Below are 17564 nucleotides of genomic sequence, written 5' to 3' on the forward strand. Positions count from 1 at the left end.
GTACTGTTGAGTTGTGATGCCCGGCTGCTGGAGGAGGTGTCTAGGGCAGACAGAAAATAAAGCTTTCCATAGGATCGGTACTGCTGGGTGAAACAGGTACATGGGAAAGAGATGCAGGACGAATATATCCCGCAAAGCTGCTCTTCGGGCTAACTCACATTTTATTTCTAATATACTTTTGTAATTTCCAGATTTTCCACGGTGAGAACCTGTTATTTTTGTGACCAGGGAATACTCATTTTCAAAATATGAAGTAAGGAGGGTGCTAGGGAAGGGCCTGGCAGGTGTGTTGATTTCTAGATTGTCAAAAATAAAATCTGTCTTAGCAGTTTGTCATTGGCCTGGCCCCTGTCCCACGCTGTCGTCTCGCCAGCAAGAACCACGCGGGACACTAGGATTCTTCTGCAGAAAAGCTTTTAATGCGTCCTGAGAGAGAGAGCATCAGCTAACATGGCCGGGGACCCCTAAATGAGGGAACCCCTCCTTTATATAGGAAACAGTCCTTGCTTCGGACGTGTCACCCTTGGATTGGTCCGCTGCCCAATTAGCCCAGGTGAAGCCTCGGGAGTAGGCAGGGACAGCAGTGGAAAGTTACCGGGCACATGTGCGTTCACCTGGCGGTGAAACCGGATGCCAGCGCCATCTTGTAATGGAGCATGTGGATGCGGCCCTTCACAGGCCCCAGTATTTGTTAGCCTGTCTTTATGCTAACAAATCTGCCTGGCCCCCTCATCTCCAACCGCCCATCTTTTGGCTCAAGGAGTAGTTGTGCTGGTAACTTATCTTCATGGATCTGTTTGATTAAAAAGCCCTCGGCTGTTAAACTTACTCATCCATTTATTTATAATTCATTCAACCGGGCGTTAGTTCAGTTCATAAACCAAACACAAAGCCAGGTTCCGGCGGCTTGGCACCCTCGGGCTACTGGGAGCTGGCTGGCTCAGGTTGGTGCATGTGAGCATCCTGAATGAACTGACAGCCGTGTGCCAGCCATACACAACTGGGCTGTTGCTGGGGTTTTTCTGTTTGTTTGTTTGGTTGGTTGGTTGGTTGGTTTGGTTTGGTTTAGTCTGGGTTTTGAGACAGGATCTCACTTTGTAGCTCTGACTGGCCTGAAACTGTATAAACAAGGCTAGCCTTGAACTCACAGAGATCTACCTGCTTCTGCCTTCCAAGTGCTGGGATCTAAGGTATGAGCCACCACACCCAGCTATCAACAGTAGATGATTGGAATAAATCCCTGATTTTTCTCCTTAAAATCTACTTGACCCAAACCCAAACCGTTCACTGACGAGTCCATTTTACCATGTGTGCATCAAGAACAAAAGCACAGACATTTCAGAGCAAAATAGGATGTGGATAAAAGGTGGCCATGCGTCGTGTCTCAGCAGAACAATGTCTGGTGCAAAGTAAGGGCTTGAGAAAAACTTATGAATGAAGATGTTGCCAGTAAAAGTAGCTCTTGTCCTGTTGGTACCTTTGACAAATGTGTAGAAATGAGAAAAGGCGACTCCTTGTTTCAGGTTTTAAAAGCAGAGAAAGAGAAACAGGACATCCATCACCGAGAACGCATAGAACAGCTCCTGGACAAACAGAACCGGGAGCTGCAAGACATAGGTGAGCCACAAGGGGGAGCCACATGGCCGAGGCACAGGCAGCTTAGGGACACCCATTTGAGAGAGGCTCAGACACAGCAGAAGTCAGGGAATGTGACTCTGTCTGTGAATATATTACGTTATTTGGAACTCACCCCGGTTTTCCCTCCTGTGTATTTGTCCATTCCTCAAAATACAAACACACCCGTGGGAAGTTCAGGTTTGGAGCCTGAGAGCCTGCCAAGTCCCAGCCTCAGCACTTCCTGGCTGTGTGGTCTGGGTATCACTTAGCCTTACCAAGACTCAGCTTGGTCATCTATAAAATGGAATTGTAAAATCCGTATTACATACTCAGGACATTTTCCTGACCCTGAACCCTAAAATGCCTTCTACCAGTTCCTTCATAGAAATGACTTTTCTGTGTAGAGCTGGATGCAGGGAGCTTGGCCACCTGCTGAGATATAAGCAGGGCCAATAACAGGAGTTAGGCAGGCCTTGAACCTTGGATCCAGAGGCGACTGCTCCAGCTGGCACGGGAGGAGCAGGAAAGCACCTGGGGGCCGTGCGTGCGCCGAAGTCTGGTGCTGCCGGCCCACATGGCGTCCAGACCCATCTGTCTCTCTCCAGAATGTTGCAACAACCAGAAGCTGCTCCTGGAATATGAGAAATACCAGGAGCTGCAGCTGAAGTCCCAGAGGATGCAGGAAGAGTACGAGAAACAACTTCGGGATAACGACGAGACCAAGAGCCAGGCCCTGGAGGAGCTGACCGAGTTCTACGAGGCCAAGCTCCAGGAGAAAACTACACTTCTAGAAGAGGTGATCCCGGGATGAGAGACGGGACAGCACGGATTGGCATGGGGCGGGGAGGTGATTAGAGTCGCTCATTTGCTCAGCCGTTTCCTGGCAGCTCTTGTGTGCCACAGGCACTACACCCTGGGAGTCCAGTGCCGGTGCGGGCACAGAAAGCAAGGTCTCTACCCTCAAGGCATTCTCATCTGGCGGGGTGGGGGGGCATAACCGATTGCATTTACAAATACAATTACAGTGGTCCAATGTTTGGACCTGGGCGGTGGTGGCGCACGCCTTTAATCCCAGAACTCAGGAGGCGGATCTCTGAGTTTGAGGCCAGCCTGGTCTACAGAGTGAGTTCCGGGACAGCCAGGGCTACACAGAGAAACCCTGTCTTGATCTAAATAAATAAATAAAATGAAATAAAATAAAATAAAATAAAAAGTACAACAGGGCATCAGGATCAGGATGTGGGGTACTGGTAAGAGGTAAAAAGGTGATGGACCCTATGACCGGGAGGGAAGTGGACAGACAGGAGACAGGACAGGGCCTCGGTTTCCATTCTGTAACTGGACTCATCTTCCCTTCCTCAAGAAAGGATCCTGTGCTCTTGCCATCCCAGGCCCTCTCAGCACAGCACCCCAGCCCCTTATCCCCACTCCCTCCCTCCCTCTCTCCCTCCCTCCCTCCAAGGCAGGCGCAGGAAGATGTTCGACAGCAGCTTCGGGAATTTGAGGAAACCAAGAAGCAGATTGAAGAAGATGAAGACAGGGAGATCCAAGACATCAAAACCAAGTACGAGAGAAAGCTCCGAGATGAAAAGGAGTCCAACCTTCGGCTCAAGGGAGAAACGGGCATCATGAGGAAGAAGGTGAGCCTGCTGTGGACCCTGGGAGCATCCCAGGGGAGGCTGGGGGCAAGGGGCAAGAGGCACATAACCCTGGGTGGCCACACAGAAGTCCCGCCTCCAAGACAAAAGGACGGTACCCCCAAAAAGGACCACATCTGACTTTCCCTCCTCTTTGGGGAGCAATCAGCATGAGACAGGATCCTATTGTGTATCCCAGACTGGTTTATATCTCACTGAGAAACCCAGTCCTCAAACACGTGATCCTCCTACCTCTTCCTCCCAAGTGCTAGGATTGCAGGAGCATCCCACCATACCTGACTCCTTCCTTCCTTCCTTCCTTCCCTTTCACGGGCTCCCTGTGTCCAGGATGCTCCGATCTTTCCTTTCTGGACAAGTAGGATCTGCTGGGAATAGAAATGAGGTCTGAGGCTGAGACAGGCAGCCATTCAGCCTGGGTGGGGGAGGGTAGGTTATAAGATGCTTTGTTTGCAAGATAAGGTGGCTCCTTGGTTCTCTGATGGCTCAGAGAGCGAGGATGCGATTCACAGACCTCTGAGGAATTGCTTCAGTTCTAAGATGATTGGCCATGGAGAAGCTGAGTTCAGAGCAAGTGCATTGGGAATCCAAGCTTCTGGATAGAAATTGCACTGTTGTTAGTGACTCCCAGAGTAAGCAGACGCTCCCTTCCTGGACTGGCTACAGTGGCTCATCTCTGTGACCTTGACCAACCCTCAAGGTCGGTGTGGTCTGAGAAGCACCTGAGTCTATCTAGAGAGCTTCTCTCGAAAGTATATTGTAGGCAAATTGCTCTCTCCTGCAGGGACTAGACCTAGACATTATTATCCTGGATACTCACATCACTCGTTTGACCTGGGAAGATACCGAACTGCCCCAAATTCTCCAGAAACCCAGTCTCTGAAAAAAAAAAAAAAAAAAAAAAACAAGTTTGGCATAATAGCCCATGCCTATAATCCCAGTACTTAGGCACCAAGGCAGGAGGATTACACATTCAAGGCCAGTCTGGCTATGTCAAAAGAGCTTGTCACCTTAAAGTAAAAGGGAAATAGTTGGGTGGTAATGACGAACACCTCACTAGGGAGGTGAAGGCAGGTGGATCTCTGCGTTCCAGACTAGCCTGATCTACAAAGAGAGTTCCAGGACAGCTAGGGCTACACAGAGAAACCCTGTCTTGGTTTAAAAAAAAATGGAAGGAAGGAAGGAAGAAAGAAAGAGGGGGAGGGAGGGAAGGAAGGAGGGGAAGGAGAGAGGAAGGAGGAGAGAAGGAGAGAGAGGAGGGAGGGAGGGAGAGAGAGGGATGGAGGAAGAGAGGGAGGGAGGGAGGGAGGAAAGAAGGGAAGGAGGGAGGAAAAGAAAGGGAAAATTAAATATGAAGTTGTGGAGAAGGGACGCGTGTGTCTAACTGGGAGGGAAGCAAGAGGGTAATGGAGGGTGAATATGAGCACAGCACATTATATGCAAGCATGAAATTTTCAAGTGTGGACAAAATCTATTTTGCAATTTACAAAACTGCCCCCCCCAAAAAATAAAATAACAGCAAATAAACAAAATTCACTCCCCAAGGCCATGGATGTTGAGCAACGAGGGCTTTAGTTCCCTGGAGAAGGGCCAGCCCCATCCACAGCTGAGCTGGGGGATGGGGATCAGATCTAAGACCCCAAGGGTCTTCGTTGCTGCTCTATTCTCAGTTCAGTAGCCTGCAAAAGGAGATCGAAGAGCGCACCAACGACATTGAGATCCTGAAGGCAGAGCAGATGAAGCTGCAGGGGGTCATCAAGACCCTGGAGAAGGACATCCAAAGCCTCAAGAGAGAGATCCAGGAGAGGGATGAGACCATTCAAGACAAGGTGAGGGCTGCCCTCCGTCTATGAAGTGCCCACTATGTGTGTAACATGGAGCTAATTCAAGCCAACACATCACACTCAATTCTAGCAACAACCTTGCAGCATGAACAACCCAGGGTTGTGTCTCATGAAGCCGAGTTCCACAAGGCTGAGTTTACTGCCCAAGGTCTCCCAGTTTGTCGGGGACAGACCTCGGGTGAGAACCTGAGCCACCAGATCCCTGCTCTCCATTGATTCAGGCATCCTAGGATGGCTCACTCTATGGACTGAGGGTAATTCCCCTGCCACGCTGCCCATATTGCTATTGCTGGTCAGAAGTCTTGGTCCTGTGACTACTGGATAACCCAGGACGATGGGAATGAATGCCTTTTGTACAGAATACTCAGCTATCAGGCACATATATTTTCTCTGGGCATACCTCCACAACATCCAGAATTTGCTGTCCTCCTGAGCAAACCCAGACTCAATGCCCACCTCTCCATCCACTCTGCCCCTTTTGCCTTGCCAGGCAGGCTTCTCCTGTGACCGGTCACACATGGGCGGTCAGTGTTAGATAAGTAGGTTCTGGCACAGGCCCCTCTGCTGACCAGACTCTGTGCCCTGGGCACCTTCTCAAAGCCATCCTGTTCTCTCCTGAGCCATGAGAGCTTGTAAGGATTTGGTGAGCTAGTGTCTGCATTGCTGTTCCTACGCGGGAAGTCTTGTATATACTGTAGGCTTTGGAGAAGGGGCAGGGAATAAGAAAGAAACCAAGTGCTCCCAATGCAGACACTCATGACCCCTCTTAGTTCAGTAGCCTTCCCAGTTCCCATGCCGGTCCCCAGCAGCACAGCAGACAGTGCGAGCAGAGCTAAGTTGTTCTCCCACTGAAAGGCCTTCAGTAGCTTCCCTTGGCCCCCAGCAGAGGTCAGCAAACTCAGTCTACAAAGCATGAGATGACCAGGCCTCATGGTCTCTGTCTACACTGATCTGCTCTGGACACCACATATGAGACCACCCAGAAACAAAACAGACGGAAATGTGCTAGGCTATGTTCCAGCTAAAGTGGAATAAAACAGGCAGCAGATCAAGTTTGGCTCCTAGGCTTAGCTTGCCAACTTCTGGCCCCCGGGATGACTTTTGAACTCTGGAAGTCAGCAGGCAAAAGCCTTGCCTTTCTCCTCTCCTCTTCCCACTCACCCTCCTATCTAACTTCCCTTTGAGCTAGCCCATCACACGGAAGTGGGTTGCCCTCTGCCGCTGCAATCCAAACCACCACGATGCCTGTGTCTCCCTCCCTTCTACCACACATCACATTTTGGGAATGTGTTTATCTGCTCTGGCAGCCAGTGTTCTTCCACCTTAAGGATAGGGACTGGATCTTTCTCAGAGCTCTAGCGGGAAAATGTCATCCTGTCGAGGTTTGCTCGGTTGACCCATGCTCCAGTTACAGCCTGAAAACCCAGCGGTCCCAACAAACAGCTGTGTTGCTATCCTGTCAGCGGCAGGAATTGGACAAGGTCCCACAGGGTGGCTGGTCTCTGACCCCAATGTCCGGAAACTCAGCTGGGAAAACTGGGGGGTGCCTTCAACAGCTAGAGGCTGGAAGATGAAGGCCCACAGTGGCTCCTTCTTCCACATGCCCATCTCTATCCATTTGAGTCTTTCAGCTATAGAGCCCTGAATGTGCTCTCTCGATCCAGAGGGCCCAGGGTGCAGAAGCCTCCTACACAGCACCTAGCCTCCACCACTGCAAACGTCCCGTCCCGGGAGAGCCAGGCGGGGAGCTGCCTGTTTGTTTGACCTAACCTTGGCAGCCATGCAACAATTCCCTCCGTTGCATTCTTTGGGTTGCCAGCAAGTCATAAATCCTGTGAGACACAAGAGAGGGGAACTAATTCTGCTTGCTGACAGAGGTGCACCAAGGCCATAATGCAGGAGAAGCTACAGCGTGTGATGGGAGACACCCTCTTCCACAACCCACAGCAAAGGGAGTGAGTTCCTGTGGAGTCCGCACTGCTGCCTGTACCGGCCTGCCTGCGTCTGGCTGCATCCCCAGCCAGAGGTCTGTGGCCTCCTGCAGCGTCAGAGGCTCTGTGTTTTCCACTCCAGAGAGGTTCCATGTGCCCTTAGTCCCTGCTGGTTCTCTCTCGTCTCACTTCCAGGAGAAACGGATTTATGACCTGAAGAAGAAGAACCAAGAACTAGAGAAATTCAAGTTTGTCCTCGACTACAAAATAAAGGAGCTGAAGAAGCAAATAGAACCTCGGGAGAACGAGATAAAAGTGATGAAGGAGCAGATCCAAGAGGTGAGGGCCAGCGCTCACACACCCTGCCCTTCGGACCTCTGTCCCCTCTATCCCTGCCGCGCACTGGCTCATAGAAACTGAGAGAAAAGCCTTCTCACAGCCAAGACATGTGCGACTTCCAGCTTCCAAAAGCAAGTTAGGTGGGGGTTTAGCTTGTGTTTGATGGACTGTGTTGGGGTCCTGGGGGCGGAGGTGGGGTGAGACGGGGACAGGCAGTCTTATTGTAGAGACAAATGGGAGGTGCAGCTGTTGAAGATTTTTGGCCACTAGGGGGCACTGTGTACTCAGCCAATGGTACTCTTACCACGAAGCGCCACACTGCTTCTCAAACTGGGATACTGCTGGGGCCCTAGGCCAAGGTCTGCTGTTTGGACTTCAGAAGTCTCCAAGTGCTCTTAAACCCCAGAGTGACATAATTAAGAATCCGTCCTAGGGAACAAACAGGATAAAGGAGAGAGATTACAAGTCAGGCTAGCTGACAAGATTTCTAAAGTCCAGTGGCCCAGATGTGTGCCTTTTAGCCCTGGGCTCCTGCACATTTTCTTACGACATTCTGTTTACCCATTGTTCTCCCACTGAGTAGAAAACGGCTAGAATTTGGAGACCATGATGACCTAAAATCGAATTGTTGATATTTTCCGCCAAAATTATTCTTGATTTTTTTCCCTCCCATTCTATCCAGTTTGTTTCACAGTCAATTGGAAATATGTCTTTCCTGATTCTTTCTCTCAGCTCCCGTGTCCAAAGAAATATAAGTCTTTCCTGATTCTTTCTCTCAATTCCCGTGTCCAAAGAAATATAAGTCTTTTCTGATTCTTTCTCTCAACTCTCCAAAAGCATCACCAGCACCCATCCAGTTAGATTTCAAACTCAATACTTCTTCCCTGCTGCAGTTACCCTGAACAGGCCTCCAGGGGACTCAGGAAAAGTGTCCCTCGTCCCCCCCCCCCCCGCCCCCACCTCATCCCCCTCCCGTCTCGCCCCCCCCCCCGTAGTCCCCGCCTCCCTCCCCTGTGCCCCCCCCCTCCAGAGCCAGGCAGGGAACTGCCTGTCTGTTTGACCTAACCTTGGCAGCCACACAGCATTCCCTCCATTGCACTCTTTGGGTTACCAGCAAGTCATAAATTCTGTGAGACACAAGAGAGGGAACTAATTCTACTTGCTGAAAGAAACAAAACAAAAGAAAGAAACAAAGAAACACTAATTTATTTTCATTTTACTTAAGTGGTGGGGTGTACTGGCCACAGCACCTCATGCAGAGGGCAGAAGACGCCTTGCAAGAGTTGCTTTTCTCCTTCCCCTATGTGGGTTCCAGAGATGGAACTCAAGTCCTCAGGCTTTGCAAGCGCCTTTGTCTGTTGAACATTCTCACCAGCCCCCTCCACCAGTCTTATCTGGACTTGCCTCGGGCTACAGCCTGGCCTCCACAGAGCACAAAATCCTTAATGGTGTCCCACCCCACTAGAATGCAATCCAAAGGCTCTGTGCCTCTCTCCAGCCACATCTCATGCTTTCCTGGCCTGGAGTACCAGCTTCCTGTCAGTTTCTAAAAGCCAAGCTCTCCCATTTTAGGATCTCTGTGGTAGGGTCCCCTCTGCCTGGAAGACTGTCCCCTGGATTGTCATGTGACCAGCTTTTCACCTTCCCTTTCTCAGCTTAGCTGTCCCCTCTTCAAAGACACTTTGCCTGGTAAAAAAGGGCCCCCACTTTCCCTTCCATTTTCTCTAGATGCTTACGCTAAAGGAGTGTGGCTGCTGTCAGCATCCTTACCTACCCAGACGTCCATGGGCCATGGTGATGCTGGTGTGCTCAGCATGGAAACCAAGTAGGGGTCCCAGAGATGGGGATCTCTGGGGATGGTCCTGGCTTCCCCAGGGCTGTCTGCAAGGTGCTCTCTCTACACACAACTGACCACAGAGCCGCCTTCTAGGGACCTCCTGCCATACGCTGGTGACCTCAGGGCCAAGGAATGGCAACCGTCTTTGTCTGTTCTGTAGCAGAATAGCTCAGCCTGGGAACAGACATTTTTCTCACTGTCCTGAAGGCTGAAAGTCCAGGATCAGGGCATCAGAAGATTGTGTAGGGAAGGGTTTGTGTCTCAGGGATAGTGACTTCTGTGTGTTCTCATACTGTAGAAGGGCAAAGGCAGAGTGGCCACTCCTTCAGGCCTCTTTTATAAGGGCATCTGTGATGGCACTGTGATCAACACACTTGTTCCTGGCAGGAACGGGGCTGAGCATGACCTTGTCTCTAAGCAGAGAATGTACTTGTTTGAGGTTGACTAGGGCAGGGACCTTCCTAGCTAACCCTTTCACACACCCTATGCCCAGTCTTTACGTCAGTAGCTCAGGGCTGTTATCTGGACCTGGTTTTCCTTTGGAGACGAGTAGTACATCCAGAATTACCCACTACAGATCTCAGGCTAAGTTCTCCTATGGGAAGGAAGGTTCAAGCCCTCGGCTTGTGCACAGAGCATGTGAATGAACATGTAACCAGCCTTGGTTAAGCTGCCCCCTTCACATACACTTCCCCTGCTTCCATCCGTGGAGAAAAAGAATCTCTTTCAGGATTCTTGTGGTTTTCGTTTCAACCCATTTATTTGTTCTTCTAGTAAGGTTTCTCAGAGCTATCTGTGTTCTAGGATGACTGATCCTGCACTGCCAGGGGCTGTCCCATATGCTGTAGAGGGTGTTAGCACTCACTGTGTCTCTGCTCTCTCCACGCCAGAAGCTCCCCCCCCCCAAGTTAAGACCAAAACATCCCCAGACACTGCCAGATGTCCGCTGGGGGGCAAATGCCTCTTCCACTCTCCCACCCCTCCCCACTGAGAATTGTCATCATGAATAACATGGAAAAGTGGATGGAATGTCCATGCTGGGAAAGAGAAGTTGGTTCCCACATCCTGGGTTTGCCTTCTGGTTTTCCAGCCAAACACTTTACATATTTTACAGTTTATATTTATATCCTTGAAGTCACGTGAGGCCTGCTCGTAGGGAAGAGAGGAAAGGCAAAGAATACAGTCCTGGGTCACTTCCGCCCTAACCCACTCCCTCACTGCTGGGTTAGGATTGACCTTCGGAGGCCCTGAATATAGGGGGCGCCTTTTCTCTCTTCCAACCGCCTAACTAGTCTCCTGGGCTCTATTTTTCTCTCTTCTGATAGAACAAACCTCTATGCTGGACCCCCCCCCCCCATACCAGTTGCTCCTGCTGCTCCTGGCGAGGTTGCTTGGTGACCTTAGTGTGGTGGGCCCTCAGCTTGCCTCCGTGCTGTGCCATCTCGCCGTCATCTGGACCAGTGCCACCCTGCAGAAATGCACCAGGCTACCCACCCACCGGTCCTCTGTAGGAAGGCTGCGCTCTGCCGGCTAGTCTCTTTCCTGCTCTGTTCTCCAACACTCTCTCTAGAGCAGTGGTTCTCAACCTTCCCGAAGCTGCGACCCTTTAATGCAGTCCCTCATGTTGTGATGTCCTTCCAACCATAAAGTTGTTTTGTTGCTACTTCATAACTGTAATTTTGCCACTGTTATGAATTGTGATGGAAATATCTAGATATTGCATATCTGATATGTATGGATATCTGTTATGCAACCCCAAAGGGGTCCAGATTCACAGATTGAGAAACAGGGCTCTATTAATGTTCAGCCGAAGTGCCCCTTCCTGGGGGTAGGCACATGCTCAACTCCTTGATGCACACAGGGCATCTTCTGCCTCAACCACAGATAATGTTTAATCCGTTACATAGCCACCTCTGACTCAGTTCTCTCATCCTTTTAGACCGGAGACTTCTAGGACACAAACTACCTCCTCATCAGCCCTGTATTCCTAGCCTCCCACAGTGCTCACTGACTTTTGTTGTGTATGTTATGTGTAAGAGTGTTTTGCCTGGAATGCATACATGTGCACCACATGTTTTCCTGGCTCCCACAGAGGCCAAAAAGGAATGTCAGATCCCCTAGAACTGGAGTTACAGACAGCCATGGGCCACCATGTGGGTGCTGGGAACTGAACCCAGATCCTCTGCCAGAGAAACCAGTGCTCTTAACCACTGAGCCACCTTCCTGGTGATCATTCTTGCTTTAGCAAAGCCCCACTCTTGTGTGTCCTCTACAAGGAGGCTCTCCGCAGTCTGCCATGCCTCTTCCAGGGGCGGGCAGTTCCTGCTTCCCCCTCCCACCCCTCACTCTCATGCTCTTTGCCCGCCACAGGTGCCTACTGGTCCTTCCTCCATCAGATGCTCACAGAGTCCATCCGTATGTCAGGCATTGCCTCAGAGGGCTAGTCTAATATATGGCCTCCTGTGATAAAGAGGCGTTCCTCGGTGTCCAAGAACATGGAATTAGCTTCTTAGAAGTTTCCCGGATCTCGAGAAGGTTGACAGGAACCTTAAAATGTGATAGTAGAGCCTGGGATAGATGAGGTGGGGCATTCCACCTGCCTTCCTCCTACACACAAAACAGCAAACATCCCTTCTTCCGGAAACAGCCAGAGCCTCCATAGCGCAACCATGAGTACCAGAGCCGTCAGATTTGGGGTTGCCATCAGCCATCACCCTTTGAGTGGGAACTGGGTCTCTCCACAGCCAGTCTCACCTGAACCAAATGTGCCTTGGGTAAGACAGATCCTTCAAATGCTCGCTGGCGTCCCCGGTCATCTTTTTGAAGAGGGGGCTGGACCTTTTGTGAGCTTTTGATGATCAGGCTGGGGGTCCTTCTTAGCTCTCCCCTGTTTTATGTCCTAGATCAAAAGGTGGCCACATGCCAGTCTGGTCCCTCAAAACTCTCTGCTTTAGAAACAAGCCTCAACTTCCCATTTAGAATGATTGTGCCCCCTGAGGGTCAAGGTCCACTCCTGTAACCTTCCAAATCAGGTGAGGGAGGTATTTCTCTGGAGGGACCTGCCTTCAGCAGGGGTTGAGAACCCAAGAGTTAGAGAGACTCAATTAGAAAAGTTTCACGAAAAGAGGAATCTGAGAGGTTAGGAGAAGGGGTGACCACTAAGAGGAAACCTTCGCAGCCTGACCACAGACACCCAGGACCCCGGGGGGACGTGGTACCAGCAAAGAGGGGAGCTTTTAGGGTGGCGAGCAGCAAGGATAGAGGACATGGCTGGGAACTTGAGAAGAAATACCGTGCTGGGAATCCTCTTTGAAAGGTGTCTGCTCTCAAACACAGTTCTCATCCCCGACTTCCGTGTTCATGCCTCCATCCCCTGGTCCTCCCTAGATGGAAGCGGAACTGGAGCGGTTCCATAAGCAGAACACGCAACTGGAGCTGAACATCACGGAGCTGTTGCAGAAACTGCGAGCCACAGATCAGGAGATGCGCAAAGAGCAGCAGAAGGTGTGAGGCCTGCCAGAGTCTGGCAGCGCGCGGACGTGGGATCTGGCACCTGCCGGCTGCGGGCAGCTGGCTCCCCGAGACAGAGCCAGCCATTGCTAAGAAACACTTCCCATTTTAACTCACGCTCTTGCCCACAGGCCTGTCTGATTCCAGGCCTGCACAGATTTACATGTCCAAATTCATCTGCGACTAGAAAACATCTTGGGTGGAGGAATGAGGGGGGTGAGGATGCTGGTTTTATGGCGGCGGTTCTCAACCTGTGGGTCGCGACCCATTCAGGGTCACATGACCCTTTCGTGGGGGTTCCATATCAGAAATCCTGTATATCAGGCATTTACATTACAATTCATAACAGTAGCAAAATTACAGTTATGAAGTAGCAACAAAAATAATTTTATGGTACCGGCGGGGGAGGGGTCACCACAACATGAGGAACTGTATTAAAGGGTTGCAGCATTAGGAAGGTTGAGAACCACTGTTTTATAGGAATACCCTTAGCCTTGGGTTTGTTTGTCCTGGGGAAGAACATGGTTTGGAATGGTCATTTGTACTTAATGAGTGGTTAAATGCTTTGACCACCCCCAAATTGCCAATGTTAGGAGAACCTTAAGAGATTGATGCCCATGCACAGAGGTCAGAGGAGGAAGTCAGGTGCCGGGCTCTCCCACTCTCCAGCTCATCTCACTGAGACAGCATCTGTTGCTAAACCTGGAGCTTGTCATTTTCTTCAGCTACACTATCTGGTCAGGGACCTTATGGGTCTTTCTGTCTCCACTCCCGGGTGCTGGGGTTTTAGGCTCGTGCGATGCTGAAATCTAAACCCAGGTCCCCGTGCTTGCACGCATGAAGCTTGCACACTTACTGAGCCATCTCTCGAGCTCTTGCATGCCCTGAGACAGTATCTCACTCTGTAACCCAGGCTAGCCTGAAACTGTTGGGCTAGCCCAAGCTTGCCTCAGAAGTCTTAATCCTGTGATTACAGGGGCCTGCTACACATCTGGCTCATTCTAGTCTTTTTTTGTTATAAATAAGCACAGTAAGGGCCGAGAAATGAGGAGGAAAAGAAACTTCACCCGGTACTCATAGCTAGTTCTCAACTCAGCCTGCCTGGGAATCCTCTGGCCCCAGGCTGGGATGCCGTTGTGTATGTACTCTGCCCGCAGGCCACCTGCAACATTTTCCAAGTCAGACGGAGCTTGTCCATCCTCCTCAGCAAACACTGGCAGTGCACGCTGCCAAAGCTGCAGAGCTACACATGGGGAGAAGGTGTGGCCCTGCTCTTCGCAAGCCCAGAGGACTGAAAAGTGATTTGTGGCCTGTGCATAAAATATATAGAGATGGAAATTATGTGCAGAGAAATTATATATACGCGTGTGTGTGTGTGTGTGTGTGTGTGTGTGTGTGGTCTCTAGCCCTGTCTTCTTGACAGCTGTTCAGGCAGGGTATCCAGCCCAGGCAAGTGCACAAGAGTTTCAGAACTGCTCCATATGGGCTGACTGCCCATCTGGTTTTCTGCGCCCAAGGTGGTCACCAACAGTCAGGTTTCAGTCCCAGATGAGGATACTCTGGCTCCTTGGTTCCTTTCTGTGTCCTTAGCCTCTTCTTGGAGCCCCTGCCCCTCCACATGGGGTACTTCTGCAGTGTCAGGAGTAAATGTCTGGTTACAGGAGCGGGACCTGGAAGCACTGGTCCGGCGGTTTAAGACGGACCTTCACAACTGCGTGGCGTACATCCAGGAGCCCAAGCTGCTGAAGGAGAAGATCCGTGGTCTCTTTGAGAAGTACGTGCAGCGGGCAGACATGGTGAGCTCTGAGTGCCCTCCCTGCCCTTCCCCACCCACACTGCCCTGCACTTCACATCTCCACTCCTTTGCTGAGTCTCCCCACCCACCAGGTGGAAATTGCGGGGCTGAACTCAGACCTGCAACAGGAGTATGCCCGCCAGCGGGAACACCTGGAGAGAAACCTTGCCACTCTCAAGAAGAAGGTGGTCAAAGAGAGTGAACTTCACCGCACCGACTACGTTCGCATCATGCAGGTAATGGGCGTGTCCCTTGGTTGCCTGAGACCACCTGTCATCCAGGGACCCACAGCTTCCATATGGCTCCTCTGCTGGCTCCTCTGCTCTGGCTTCCCAGGGCTCATCCTAGCTGTCACTGTGGCCAGGGCCCACCAAGGAGCCCATTAGCATGCCTACTAGTGGCCCTGTTGCTTCCTCCCTGCTCCTTTTGCCAGCTCATCCCTATCCCTAACAAGCTGGTGTCCTGCCTCTCTCTTCTCAGTTACCAGTGATCCATCCTGGTCACAGCTCTCCTGTCCCCTTCCGCCTGACTCCTTTGTCCCCTTCTCTCTTCCAGCTCCCGTTTCACCTGACTTTGGTGCCTTTTATTCTGTTCTCCCCACCTACTGGGGTGTGTCTGGCCAGTCTCCACCAGCCTCATCTCCTTTCTGGTGCCTCAGGTCTTACCCTTATCTATTGGTCCAGATTGAACCACACCCACAGAGTTGGCAATGATCATATTTAATGAGCTCCCTACACCCAACTCCCAGGATCCTTCAGCAGATGGCTCAGGGAGCCTAGCCCCATTCCTGCCCCCACCCAAGCCCTCTGTCGGGACTGCCTATCAAGATGCTTCTGCCATATCTCTGGGTGTCAGTATCATCTGAGGCAATTAATATGAATTTATATCAAAAGAGAACATCACATCGGAATCATTTAGGACACATACTTTTGTGGTTACATTTCTTTAATGTCCTTGTTGAAATACTGAGATGGGGACAGGGTGCAGTCTGGATTGAAACCAGACACCGGCCTGGAAAGTTACACACAGCTGGAAGAGCACACACAGCGATTCAGGCCAGACCAAGACACAACCAGTCTCTTGCTGCTCTAAAACCAGCACCCATTCCAACTACCCTTTCAGACCTTTTCTATCCTGAATCATGAAGGCTTCCAAAGACCCAGAAAGAGGAGTGGGCGTGATCGGTAGCCCCCTCAGCACCAGCAACCACACACAACCTTGCTAAGGGCTTTGAACACAGGAAGCTAAGCAGTGAGACCAGCTGCTCTTTGTCACCTGGTGGCATGGCTGAGCCCTGCCACCATCGTACTGGCCTGAGGCCCTCCAGGGACTGATTCCTCTCTCCACACCGAGCAGAGGCCCAAAGCAACAAGTCAGTCCCAGGAGTGGGGACCAGAAGGTCGCCATAGGGCACAAATTCCTCCATTTTCCTTCATGAGGCTGCTAGGGCAGATATCACGATTCTTCCCCACTTCTATCCCCTGGAGAGTGCTGGACCAGGGTAGGAGTGGGCTGCAGAGAGATTCAGCCAGTGCTCCTGTGAGGTGAGCTCCCTGGAAATCTATCTTAAACAGCATTGACACTTGTGTGTTAGCCAGGCGTGGTGGTGTCCGCCTTTACCCCCCAGCATTCTGGAGGCAGCGGCAGGTAGATCTCCAAATTTGAGGCTAGCCTGGTCTACAGAGCTAGTTCTAGGGCAGCCAGAACTACACAGGGAAACTCTGTCTCAGAGAGGTGGGGGAGAGAAGAAAAAAAAAACCTGTGTGTTGTGACTTCTGTGGATCCAGAAGAGACTCTGACAATATCAGAGGACAAGAAGGGACCCTGGGGTGGGGCTCTGGGTTCCACCAGCACCATCGCATGCACACACAGAGACTTCTTGCTGATTTCTTCAGAGCCTGGGTAAGACTCAGCTTGCAAAAGTTAAACTGGGGTGGTGGTGGTACGCGCCTTTAATCCCAGCACTCAAGAGGCAGAGGCAGGCGGATCTCTGTGAGTTCAAGACCAACCTGGTCTAAAAGAGCTAGTTTCAGGACAGGCTTCAAAGCTACAGAGAAACTCTGACTCGAAAAACAAAAAACAACAACAACGCACACACACAAAAGCAAAAGTTAGGAAGGTCTTCTTTCCCCAAGGGCTGGGGATTGAATTCAGGGCTTTGTGCATATCAGGCAACATTCTATCACTCAGACCAGAAGACATTTTAAAAAAGACTGCTCTTTTTAAAGAAGGACTGTCCTGGGTGCTAAAAACAGTTTTCTTCTTTGATCCTGAGATTGAACAAGATTGAGCCAGAGTCACGGGAGGTTGCAGGGCCTGTGCAGGCAAAGCCTAGCTAAGAACCGTATTCTCAGCCAGGAGGTGAATGAGCACAGTATCCGAGTAGACCAAGGCAACCTTGCTCCGCTGCTCTTTGGTCAGGAGGAGACTGTGGGCCTCCAGAGACCACCCTGTTTATCTGTAACATGGGGCAAAAGATGCCAACCCCAGTGCTACTGTGATGCTTGGCCAAGACAAACTGCAGCCACCTTCCTGGTACAGAATTAGGGCTCAAAAAAAATGTCAGTTCTCTTCCTTTATCCCAGCAAAGATATTACTCAAGGACTACAGTGAAAATAAATGAGTCTAAATGTCCATCGTGCATGAACAAGGGAAGCCTTTGGCCTGGGGGTAGGAAAGGAGAGCACAGCTGATTACACACACACACACACACTCACATACACACGAACACATTTTCTCTCACACACACTCACACACACACACAAACTCTCTAACACACATACACACAAACTCACACATACACACACACAAACTCTCTCTCTCTCTCTCTCTCTCTCTCTCTCTCTCTCTCTCTCTCACACACACACACACACACACACACTAGGTGGTGGCTAGGAACCCTGAATGCCTTAGTACATGGTGGTTTGGAGCTGGTAGAGCTCCTATGTGGCTACCAGGGCCCCTGTACTTTATTCCAGAATGACTAAGGAAAGCCAGGGCAGGCACAGTGGCTGAGCAACTCATCGGAAAACAACT

The 17564-nt window shown here is 50.8% G+C and overlaps 1 protein-coding gene and 1 long non-coding RNA gene across 11 annotated transcripts in view; one reads left to right on the top strand and one right to left on the bottom strand.

Annotated features, from left to right (window-relative positions):
• Window positions 1–17564, top strand: part of Cfap57 (cilia and flagella associated protein 57) — a 73314-nt gene that overhangs the window by 41422 nt on the left and 14328 nt on the right. For 5 of the 7 annotated variants that reach the window (XM_087904669.1, XM_087904668.1, XM_087904674.1 and 2 more), the window contains 8 exons: window positions 1524–1617; window positions 2223–2413; window positions 3084–3257; window positions 4943–5101; window positions 7243–7386; window positions 12611–12727; window positions 14395–14529; window positions 14621–14764. In XM_087904669.1, coding sequence (XP_087760795.1) covers window positions 1524–1617; window positions 2223–2413; window positions 3084–3257; window positions 4943–5101; window positions 7243–7386; window positions 12611–12727; window positions 14395–14529; window positions 14621–14764 — 1158 coding nt within the window. Of the gene's footprint in view, window positions 1–1523; window positions 1618–2222; window positions 2414–3083; window positions 3258–4942; window positions 5102–7242; window positions 7387–10548; window positions 10887–12610; window positions 12728–14394; window positions 14530–14620; window positions 14765–17564 lie in introns of those variants that run through there. The other 2 variants (XM_087904671.1, XM_087904673.1) reach the window with 2 other exon arrangements.
• On the bottom strand, window positions 398–9498 carry LOC148122699 (uncharacterized). 4 transcript variants are annotated; one of them, XR_015737507.1, is made up of 6 exons: window positions 9161–9498; window positions 8453–8513; window positions 7691–7815; window positions 4093–4151; window positions 3551–3637; window positions 398–2248 (listed from the first exon to the last, which is right to left on the bottom strand). It is a non-coding gene; the product is annotated as an uncharacterized LOC148122699 (long non-coding RNA). The 4 variants fall into 4 exon arrangements; XR_015737509.1 differs by having other exon boundaries at window positions 3551–3867; XR_015737508.1 differs by having other exon boundaries at window positions 9157–9498.

This window comes from Myodes glareolus, chromosome 3 (genome assembly GCF_982192425.1).
Source record: "Myodes glareolus chromosome 3, mMyoGla1.1, whole genome shotgun sequence".
Taxonomy (NCBI): domain Eukaryota; kingdom Metazoa; phylum Chordata; class Mammalia; order Rodentia; family Cricetidae; genus Myodes; species Myodes glareolus.